Below are 11,654 nucleotides of genomic sequence, written 5' to 3' on the forward strand. Positions count from 1 at the left end.
TTGAATCCACAGCTTTGTCTACCATGGGAACATGTTCATCAAACTCGAAGAACCCTGCCCTTCCAAATTAGAGAAGCATGTTAAAAACTACTGCTAGACACATTGTCACAGTATTTCTAGAAGATGGAACATTAATTAATTAAATACAAATAAAAGAAAAGCCTCATTGAGAGTACATGAATCTTTGAAGTGGTTTTTGGATCGATAAAAGACTTCACTGTGCTCGACAGCAGCCTAAAACTAAGGCCAGCATTGATGATAAACATTCGGCACAATGTCTGTATAAGAGCAAGTCCAATGTTATAGGCAAGCAATATCTAGATGCACATTTCCATTAACAACTCGAATTCCTAATTAATTTCTGGTATGAACCAAATTATAATCACAAGTGACATTAGGACTCCATACTCAATTAAGACTGCAATTTCTAATACAATTCTGCTTTATAAAACAATGTATATGGAAAGATGTTGGGCAAATCAAGACATACAAATTTCTTTTCTTGGCAATATCTATTGGTGACTTCCTGAAAGCGAGCCATGGCCTACACAAATATCAAGAGTCAGAACAATCTTCTTATATTCATATATTTGTTTCAAATAAATAATGAAATCATTAGCATTGCCTATCTGGTCGACATCCACATACTTGGAAATGCAATGGATTTATTTGGCAGGAGAGGATCCACCTGCACTGCCTATCTGATTGAGATCCACATACCTTTTAGCCCAATATCTTCATTTGAAACAATCATGCAACTTTTTCTTTTTGTAGAATGAGAACCAAATAATTGCAACAAATTCGATATACTAAATGTAACAATTGTAATTACCAATGCACTTCAGCTGCACATCAGCTTGAAAAAAATGCCATGGGACTAAAGGTGTATGTCTCTCTTGTTGATAGGAACTTGTCTCCAACTCATTCAACTAGGCTTCAAAAGTGAACCTAGTGTTTTAAATAGCACGTAGCATATAGCGTAGTGTTTGGCCTCTATGGTGTGTAGTATAAGCTACATGATATTTAATATTTTTTAATTGAAATAATAGAAAAAATGATAAATGTTATAAAATACATAATTCCTATGAGTTTTTTACTGCGAATCTGGATCGTTAACCACATATTTCCATGCGAAATCTGTCCATTTGCTTTCAAACATCTCTAAGTGTGACCTCTTTTTTTTTTTTTTTTTTAACTTGTTGAATTTTAAGCCTCAAAATTGTAACCAACTGTCCTAGAAATCTGTCCCAAAATCTACCTGCAATTCAGCCCATTACAGTCCAATTCACTGAACTAGAACAGTCCAGATAAGTTGCACTGTAATCAGTCCTAAAAACTATCCCATCAACCACCCCTAAAAGAGCCCATAGTGTACCACATTTCAACCAAAAACCTTTCTCGGATTCCAACTACAAACTGTTCACGACTTGAGCCAAATCTATCCCATGTTTCTACCTAGATCTATCCCCCAAAAAAAAAAAAAAAAAAAAAACAGCCCATAAAGCCAGCCCATCCTACACCTGAACATTCACCAGACCTACCCGCAATTACAGCAAGGAAAAAAGAAAAGTTCTTAAAATCCCTAACCTTTTTCTGATTCCATGATTTGCAATTTCCTAGTGCCTAGCATGCAAAAATGTGCCCAAAATGGGGATGGATATTGATGTTAGAACAAGGGATCCACCAAGACTAAATATTGCCCTATTAGTCTTGGTTTATGACAAATGGTAGGACCATCTACAAGATGACAAAAAATGGGCATGGCCCCATTAAAAAGGTGGCGTCTTGACTTATGACTTAAATCACAATCCTCTAGACAACTTAACTTGTAAGATATGTTGATGCTACTGATATGGACTCATTTACTATGATTCATAGTAACCTCTTATAGATTTGTGAAGTCTAGGAATTTCGAGGATTTGTGAAAGCTAGGAATTGCAAGCCTCTCCTGCTTTTTTTTTTTTGTTGAGGATTTGTCAGACTCATGGATTTCCCAAATCCAAATCCCCCAAAAAATTAAAGACTTTGCAAATCCACAAAAGGAGAGACATGCTTAAAAGCAATAAAAGTTATTCCATTGCATTAAATGCTTTGACATTGCCATAAATGTTCACAAATCGAAATATTTGAAGTTTCATTCCCAAATAGTGGATGTGGATTTTGGTATTTGTCAAATCCCAAATAGTGGATGTGGATTTTGGTATTTGTCAAATCCAAATCCAATGCAAATTCATGAATTTGACAGGCTCACAGATTTATCAAATCATTTCATTAATCCCAAACAGGGCTTTATTGAATTTCTTAAATCCAATGCAAATATTCTTGAAATCCAGCATAGCAAGATTGGCACTTCCTAACAAGTAGATCCATTATTTCAAGTGGTATCATAAATACATTCCATAAATAAGACAAAACCACTAAAACTATTTGGCTAAATCAATGACACGACACCTCCATTGATGCTTTATACAATAGATCTCCATAAGATAAACCCATTCTACCAGCTTGGTATTAAGCAAGGTTTTTATAAATGACACGACACCTACATTCCAAAATAGTGGAAGTAGATTCTGGTATCTAATTTTCTGATCGTGTTTGGGTACCCATTGGGTCTTTGGATCTAATTTTGGAGTTGGCTTTGGGACAATTAAGAGCATTTACATGATTGGGCCTACCTTCTATACAAAAGCAATTTTTCCTTTCTAATTTCTCTATTTCTGCAGAGGAAAGGGAAGAAGTCAAAAAATTCAGTAAGTGGTTTTCCAAGTTCAACTAATAAAAAAGAAAAGGGAAGAAGTTGGAAGAGAATCGAAGAAAATTGCCTTACTAAAAGAATTGCAATGACATGTAATAGACATTGCTATAAACATTGGCCAAAAATTGATTCAATTTCAATGCTTTAGCATTTAAATAGAATAAACCAATCTATAAAGAAAGTGAAAAGAAACAATGAAAGGCCAAATATTTGATATCACTACATGTTGAAATTTCTGAAACTATGTTGCATCCTATCTTTAAAACAAAACCTTTGTTATTAAAAGTAGAGCATCCAAGCTTAAAATGAATATTTTTATGTTTATTGGGATAAGAGAAATGCTACTGTTGCTAGATTTTGATTAATTGGATTGTCCAAGCATATCAAAGCAACTGCTAGATATGTACCACATGCATAGATATGGATTGCTAGAGGAGTTAAGATAAAAACTTTAGCCACATACAAAAAAATATAAGACCTAGTATTATCTACTACATACTAGTAACATACAACCAATATTGGGGCACCATACCATAAGCTACAAGAATTTCATGTCCCCCTAAACAAGGTATCCTCCATTGATAACATTATATATATATATATATATATATATATATATATATATATATAAGTTGTTTATTTTTGTTATGGGAAGATCCGAGTCTTCTCAACTCCGAGGTCCGACGCCATTCAGATCTGACTGGAAATGTAAGAATAAGTATAGAATTGCGAGGATAGCCTGAGGGGAAGACTCCCGACTCATCCTTAGTTACGCCTTTACTCCGAGGCTTCGGGTAGACAAGCTAGGGCCGAGGCTATCGGTTCAGAGTAATCTGAGGCCGAGGCAATCGATTTGAAGCTCGGATCGGGACCTACTTGTGGGATCTCAAGTTGCCCCACTACTGCACGACTAGAGACAGTTATTCAATCGCCCACATTCACACGACCGCACGACAGTTGAGCAGATGAGTCTCCCGCCGAAGGTGGTGAGTGCCCCAAAATGCGCCGAACTATACAGACACGCCCTTTCCTGGTGAGCGGGTATAAATAGTATCTCATAAGGAGGAAACAAGTACGCAATATCTCGCACTCTCCCTCTACAAACGAACTTAGACCCATATTCCCTTGACCTGACTTAGGCATCGGAGGATCCCCTGTCTAGACCAGGGTCTCCTTTGCTCGCTGTGATTGTGCAAGTTCAAGACGCCGAAGTTGCTCAGAGTTCAGTGGTCTGAGCAGAGAGTCATTCTGATTTTGTCAGCAACATTTTTGGTGCCGTCTGTGGGAATCTGATATGAAAAGTCAGTTCCCTATTCTCAAGTACAATGGTGAGAGGAAAGAAGAAATTTGCAGCTGTGGAGCCTGAGTCGATTGAAGAGACTTGGTCTTCTTCGTTACTCCATGCTGAGTCTACCCCGGGGTCATCTCAGCGCTCCCGTAATCGGGTAGGCAAGTATCGAGCTATGCAAAGTGAGATACAAGCCCTGTGTGATGAAATCAACCAAATGAAACAGCAATAGGAGCAGCAGCCGCAGCCGCATCTTGTCCAGGAAACAGTCGGACTGGTGGTCAAAGTCTAGTCCGCACCACGGAGTATGAGACCCGAGGGATCTCAACATCAGTTCGCTCGGGTTCTAGCCCTAATCAAGAACCCTCCCCAGACCCAAGACCGAGTTCCAACTCGAAACACAATGACCTGAGTTCCAATAAACGTCTCGGTCACCTCAGCTCTGCTGTCGACGGATCTCCATCACGAGATAGAGAGGAGGGGAAGAAGGACCCCTGAAGAGGAAACCACGCAAGAGATAATAGTGAAAAACAAAGATCAGTGAGAGACACGGTTTGCGGAACTCAACAACAAGATTCTGATGCTAGAAAAGAATCATCAGCCATCATCAATCCCTATCGCCATCCAAGCGATGATGGAAGAGATTGAACCTCCCTTCATCTCTGCGATCATGGGCGAGGTGATGCCACAGAGATTCTGGATACCTCCCGTCATCCAGTACTCTGGGTCCGAGGACCCGTCCGAGCACGTGGAGGCTTATCGCTCGTGGACGCAAATCCAGACAGCGATGGATGCAATGATGTGTAGGGGATTTTCGATTACACTCACAGGATCCGCTCGAAGTTGGTACCGTCTGCTCAAACCCAATTTCATTAGTTCCTTTGCAGAGCTCAACTGATTATTCCTTACCCAGTTTATAAGTAGTAAGAAGAGTCGAAAACTGAATACTCATCTGTTCACCATCAAGCAAGGGCCTAAGGAGTCATTGAAGGACTACATCGCCTATTTCAATGAAGAAGCATTACAAGTGGAAGACTATGACGACAAGATGGCACTCTCTACCATGTTCAGTGGTTTGAAAAAGGGGAAGTTCACCTTCTCCATTGGAAAGAATCCACCTAAGATGTTAGCCGAGCTCATTACCAGGGCTCAGAAGTACACTAACGCTGAGGAATTCTCCAACGCTGGCAAGAATGTTCAAGTAACAGAGCCGACTGGCAAAGGGAAGATGCAAAGGAACGAAGAACCCCAGCCGTCTAGTAAAAGACTAGACGATCGCGCTCCTCGCAATCATTGTCCAAGGAGAAAACCTGAGGGTAAATTTCGTTCCTACACTCCCCTCAACACATCTACTGAGCAAATTCTACTGGATATCAGAGGATAAAAGCTCCTGAATTCACCTGTTTGTATGAAAGCCAACTCAAATCATCCAGATAAGAGCAAGTATTGTCATTTCCATCGAGATCACGACCACAACACGGCCGACTGCGTGGATCTCAAAGATGAGATCGAGACCCTTATCCGTAAGGGTCATCTGCACCAATACACCAAGGAAGAAAGAATAGCTCGGAGAGAAGAATGAGAGCAACCGAATAATACTGCAGAAGAGCCAGTAGAGATCCGTACCATCTTTGGTGGGTCATCCGGTGGAGGAGATTCAAATAGGGCCCGTAAAGCCCATTCTCAGAATTCTGACCCAGAACTCTCCATCCACATGACCGAGAGGCCAACTAAAGAACTCTGGGTTAGTCCATGCAGTCTTACCTTCATGGAAGATGATGCACGTGGAATCCAGCACCCGCATGACAATGCCTTAGTAGTTACTATGACCATAGCCAACCACAAGGTGTACCACATCCTGGTCAGCACTGGGAGTTTAGCTGACGTAATCTACTCTGAAGCTTTTGAAAGAATGGAAATTTCAAGGTCACACTTCAGACCTGTGAAGACCCCCTATACAACTTTACCGGAGAAAGGGTAATCTCCAAGGGAGCCATCTCTGTCCCTGTGACCATGGGAGAAGGGCGGCATCAAGTCACCTTATGGTAGACTTCCTTGTTGTTAACGTGTCGTCAGTGCATAACATCATTATGGGCAGACCTTCTCTCAATGTAATGAGAGCAGTCGTCTCCACCTACCATCTAATGATGAAGTTTCCCACCGAGGGCGGAACAAGCTATCTCGGAGGCAATCAGCGCGAGGCTCGGAGATGTTATGCGATAGCAGTAAAGAAAGGGTCAGTGAAGCAAGCCCTCACCATCAACATCTTAGATCCCGGGGGACCTGCAGAGGACTCATCTGTGGAAGACCTAGAGAAAATACAGCTCGATGAGGCAGATCTGAGCAAGACCGTTTAACTAGGAACATCGTTGAGTTCCGAGTCGCGATCCGAAATGCTGGCTTTCTTGCAACAACACAGAGATATCTTTGCATGGTCGCATGAGGACATGCCCGGGATCTCTTGATGTCATGGTCCACAAACTGAATGTGGACACAGATCACAAACCCATGAAACAGAAGAGGAGACCGTTCGATGCCTAGCGGTATGAAGCTATAAGCGACGAAGTCTCTACAATGCTGAGCGCTGGCTTCATTGAGGAGGTACATTATCTAGATTGGATTGCAACTGTGGTCCTCATTAAGAAAGCCAACGGGAAATAGCGGGTCTGTGTGGATTACTCGGATCTAAACGAGGCTTGTCCCAAGGATAGCTTCTTATTGCCTCAGATCAATCAGCTAGTGGATAGTACAGCCGAGCATAAATTACTCTCCTTCCTAGATGCTTATTCCAAGTATAACTAGATCATGATGCATCCCCTAGATAGGCCGAAGACTACCTTTATCACCGATAAGGGATTCTACTGTTACTGGGTCATGCCGTTTGGCCTAAAAAATGATGAGGCCACATATCAGAGGCTGGTGAATCAAATGTTTGCTAAGCAGATCAGACACACTATGAAGGTTTACATCGACGATATGCTCATTAAGAGCATTAAGGCATCTGATCACTTAGCAAATCTCAGAGAAACCTTCGTCGTCCTCCTAGAGTACCAGATGAACCTGAATCTCGCGAAGTGTGCCTTCAGAGTTGGCTCTGGTAAATTAGTCATGTTTCAAGTCAACCAGAGGGGCATTGAAGCGAACCTTGATAATATCAAGGCACTCCTCGACATGAGCTCACCTCGGACTATCAAGGAGATACAATGCCTCACCGGACGAGTAACAGCGCTCGGACGGTTCATATATAGAGCCACTGATAAATGCCTCCACTTCTTTCAGCAGTTGAAGGGTCATAAGAAGGCTGAGTGGATATCAGAATGTGAGCAGGCCTTTTAGCAGTTGAAATAGTATTTAGGTTCGCTGCCCCTACTGTCTAAGCCTGAAGAAGGCGAGCCCCTGTTCTTATACCTTGCGGTCTCGGCTTCGGCTGTTAACTTGGCCCTGATTAGAGAAGTAGGGGGGCAAGCAGCATCCCATATACTATGTGAGTAAAGCCATGGTACCTGTCGAGACGAGGTATCTGTCTCTGGAAAAGTTAGCACTATCTCATTATCTTGGCTCGAAGGTTACATCCGTACTTTCAGGCCCCATTCCATTGTCGTCTTGACCGACTCTCCCCTCAAGCAAGTCCTCCAGAGGCCCGAGGTGTCAGGTCGGCTAACCAAATGGGCAATCAAACTTGGGGAGTTCGATATCCAGTTCTGACCAAGGACAGCGATTAAGGGTCAAGCTGTGGCTAACTTCATTGTAGAGTTCATCGCCTTGGATGAAGAGGAGATTAATGTTGAAGTGGAGACAGCTCCTTCGCCTATTCCTCCACAAACAGTATCAAAGCCAGGATGGGTTCTCTGTGTGGATGGGTTATCTAATGCAAAGCGTGCTAGAGTAGGAATTGTCCTGATCGTGCCTAGGCTCGGTTTCAAGGCCTCTAATAATAAGGTGGAGTATGAGGCTCTGCTAGCTGGACTCAGGCTGGCGGCTAGTCTGGGGGTCCAGTCTCTCCAAGTACGATGTGATTGTCAGCTGGTAGTGAATCATATCTCCACTGAATACGATGCTAAGGAGACCAGGATGGTGGCTTACCTGGCCAAAGCAAGGAAACTGATAGAAAATTTCTAGAGCTGCACTATCAGTCAAATTCCTAGGCCGGAGAATTCCTGGGCCAACGCCCTAGCGAAGCTAGCCTCATCCATGGAAGGGAAGATCCCATGAGTCATTCCCATGGAGTTCATAGAACATCCAAGCATTGACTAAACGGAGAAGAAAATGGTCAATCCAATAAACGATGCTCTAAGTTGGATGGACCCAATTTATAACTACCTCACATTTGGTGAGGTTCCCTCGGACAGGTTAGAGGCTAGGCACTTGAGAGTTAGAGCAACATGATATGTAGTCCTGAACGGGATCTTGTACAAGAAAGGGCATTCACAACCCTATCTCAGGTGTCTCCGACCTGATGAAGCAAACTACATGATTCGGGAGATTCATGAAGACATCTACAGAAATCACTCTGGTGGTCGAGCCCTGACTCTGAAAATACTCTGCCAAGAATATTTTTGGCCGACCATTAGGGAGGACTCAAAGGACTACGTTCAAAGGTGCGACAAGTGTCAGCTATATACGGCTGTGCCGAGGTGACCCACATAAGAAATGACTCCCATGAGTTAACCTTGGTCATTCGCTCAATGGGCGATTGACATCATCGGACCTCTGTCGACTGGGAAATGGCAGGTCAAGTTCGTAATTGTCGCAGTTGACTACTTCACCAAGTGAGCCGAGGCTCAGCTCGTTGTAAAAATTATAGAGCAGAAGGTAGCCAAATTTGTCTCGAAAAACATCATCTACTGGTTCGGGATCCCATGTACCATCATGTCTGATAATGGCAGACAATTTAATAATGACAAGTTCTAAGATATGTGTCAGGGGCTCGGCATTTTGAACGCATATTCTTCACATCAGCATCCGCAATCCAATGGATAGGCGAAGGCAGTTAACAAAGTCATTAAGCACCATCTCAAAACAAAATTAGAGAAAGCAAAAGACAACTGGGTCGAGGAGCTCCCATTCGTCCTCTGGGCTTATAGAACTATGGCTCAGTCATCCACTGGGGAAACCCTGTTTTCACTTTCCTACGGATCGAAGTCAATGGTGCCAATTAAAATTGGCCTCCTTACAGCTCGGATCAGGAATTATCAGGAGGATCAAAACACCGAGCAGATTGCAGCTAACCTGGACCTACTTGAGGAAGCCAGAGACATCTCCAGACTTCGAGTTGCTGCTCGGCAACAGCAGGTGGCACGATTTTACAATTCTAAAGTCAAGACTAGGCAGTTCCATCCATGAGACTTGGTCCTTCACCGAGTCTTCCAGAACACTGCAGAGTCAGGGGGCTGGGGCAATCGGACCTAATTGGGAAGGGCCATACCGTGTGGTTCGATCGACCAAGCCCGGCTCCTACCACTTAGAAGATCTCGAGGGCCATCAGCTCTCCCACCCCTGGAACGTCGAGCACCTAAAAGTCTACTACCCCTGATGTAATGGCCACTAAAGGCCCCCAATAAGTGTATATCTCCGAATGACTAGCCTTTAAGGCTTTCAATAAAATTCATGTCTCTTCGTATCTACTTGAACGACTTATCTACCAATAAAAGTTCTCTCACAAGTAGGGGCCGACTTAACGGACTGATCCCTTAAAAAAGGGGTTAGTGCATTATCCCATGAAAGTTCTCCAAAGCGTCCCTTTGTATTCGGAGGAAAAGCTCGTAGATGACCCGACACCTCGACAAAGGAGTCGGCTCATCATCCGATTGATGGATCTACTGAAAGCTGCTTGCCAATCATGGGAGGAACTGACCCTCAGGGGGCCGGTCCCGATAATTTTAACATCATAGAATTCTACAAAACGGCCTTAAGGTGAGTCGACCCACCAAGGAATCGGTTCGTCAATCTATAACTTAACATCCAAAAAAGCAACTATGATTTAACGATCATCATCCAAAAAATCAACTACCGCACCCTATTTAGAGAGTCAAAAAATATATCATCCGTCAGATCATCCATCAAAAGATAACTCTAGAAAAGTTATAAACAAAGGAATGTATAAAAAAGAACGTTTGAAGCTATTCAGTCGGAGGAGGAGGAGGAACTTGAGAAGCAGGGGCTTAGTCTGGGCAGGCATCATCAGCTAGCTTCTCCCCTACGTCCTCGGGTAGTAGAGGCTCTACGTTGAGGTCCGGATAGAGCTCCTAGACTGCATCGATGCAAGCATCGAAACCATAGTTATAAAACTCGGTGGCTTCAGCGGTCCTCTCCTCCGAAGACTTGAACACATCCATTATAGCTGCCACCATCGAGGTCAGGGAGGCCTCATCTTCGGCCTATTGGTCCTCCTTCGTTTGGGTGACCGCTCGGCGTTGCTCTTCCACAGCCTCAGCTCTGGTTCGCTCCAGCACATCCCCCAACCGGGCATTCTCCTTAACAAGTGAGTCGGCATGGACCCTGGCTCAAGATAGTTCAGCTATAGCGGCAGCACATCGGGCTTCAAGATCATCACGACCCCCTTCAGTTGTAGTTCACGAGCCTTTCCATCGTCAAGTTGCCAGTGTACCTCTGCCTGCTCCATCCGGAGGAACGTGGCCTCGTCTCGGAGGGTCCCTATCTCCGCATCTTTCCATGTCAGATCCCTCAATCTCTCCCAAGTCAGGAGAAGCCTTGGGATGGACTGAATAGAAATAGGAGAATGAGCATACATAAGCATCAAAAGAAACTAAAGGTAAGAAAGGTTAGTAAAAATACTCGGTAGAAGACGGAGACCATGTCATTGATGAAGGACTCATCCGACTTAGTGAGAAAGCTTACTATCTCCTCCTCCGGGGTGTGTTTAGTAGCCCAACGGACCAAGCCCGACATGTGATAACCCAGTTGAAACCTCTCTCCGCTCGTTCAAACCTGCGTCGACCCCATCGCTTCCCTGGCCCCGGTCTTGCTGCCTGCTGAGGCCTTGGCCTCAGCCTTGAGATCATCCCCGACCTTAGGAGGGGAGAGCATTGCGTTTGCCATCCGAACGGCCTCCTCCTACTCAGATGAAGATGGGACAATAATGCAGGGCTCGGCGGCAGCGGGAGGCGCTCCAGGGACATGAGGGGTGATGCCGGGAGGAAGAGTTTAAGCTGGGGCATTGTCGGTTACAGCCTCAACCGCGACAGGTGCTGAAGTCAGAGCTACAGTGATAGAAATTGGAGTTGCAGCTGAAGCTGTAGCGATAGAGATTAGGGCCGAGGGACCGCCTGTCTCCTCTAAATAGTTATTTTTGTTCGGGGTTCGGCCCTCAACATTTCATCGACGGTCGGAGCGGCCTTCCTCTTCCGGGACCCAGAGGCTTTGGCCATGCCTGTATACAGAATAATGAATCAATATCCGAGCTAAGGAATTCAGATCCTTCGAAGATAAAAGATAGGGAAACTTACTAAATGAAGTGGGGAGTGGCTTGGACTTAAAGAGTCCTAACCGATAAAGATTATTAGTAGTGATCAGATCCGACCAGGAGCGAAGGTTTCCCGAGCACGCCCTGGCCTTGGTGATCTGGTTCTTTTGGTTCGAAGTGAGAAGAGG

General features: G+C 44.0%; 1 protein-coding gene and 1 long non-coding RNA gene across 2 annotated transcripts; one reads left to right on the forward strand and one right to left on the reverse strand.

Annotated features, from left to right (window-relative positions):
- On the reverse strand, window positions 1–721 carry LOC131228686 (uncharacterized). Its single transcript, XR_009163062.1, has 3 exons — window positions 649–721; window positions 491–544; window positions 1–278 (listed from the first exon to the last, which is right to left on the reverse strand). It is a non-coding gene; the product is annotated as an uncharacterized LOC131228686 (long non-coding RNA).
- Window positions 722–4,677: 3,956 nt separating this feature from the next.
- LOC131228777 (uncharacterized) lies at window positions 4,678–6,400 on the forward strand. The gene is made up of 5 exons (XM_058224644.1): window positions 4,678–4,791; window positions 4,957–5,359; window positions 5,477–5,566; window positions 5,648–6,020; window positions 6,142–6,400. Exons 1-5 carry the CDS (start codon window positions 4,678–4,680, stop codon window positions 6,398–6,400), a joined length of 1,239 nt encoding a protein of 412 aa, XP_058080627.1.
- The last annotated feature ends 5,254 nt before the right edge of the window (window positions 6,401–11,654 follow it).

The sequence above is a fragment of the Magnolia sinica genome, chromosome 16 (assembly GCF_029962835.1).
Source record: "Magnolia sinica isolate HGM2019 chromosome 16, MsV1, whole genome shotgun sequence".
Taxonomy (NCBI): Eukaryota; Viridiplantae; Streptophyta; class Magnoliopsida; order Magnoliales; family Magnoliaceae; genus Magnolia; species Magnolia sinica.

Coding starts and splice junctions, on each gene's coding strand:
- LOC131228777 (XM_058224644.1), top strand. CDS start 4,678: ATGGAAGAGATTGAACCTCCCTTCATCTCTGCGATCATGGGCGAGGTG. Junction 4,792..4,956: donor CCGAGGACCCGTCCGAGCAC/GTGGAGGCTTAT, acceptor TTCCTTACCCAG/TTTATAAGTAGTAAGAAGAG. Junction 6,021..6,141: donor ACAACTTTACCGGAGAAAGG/GTAATCTCCAAG, acceptor CATTATGGGCAG/ACCTTCTCTCAATGTAATGA.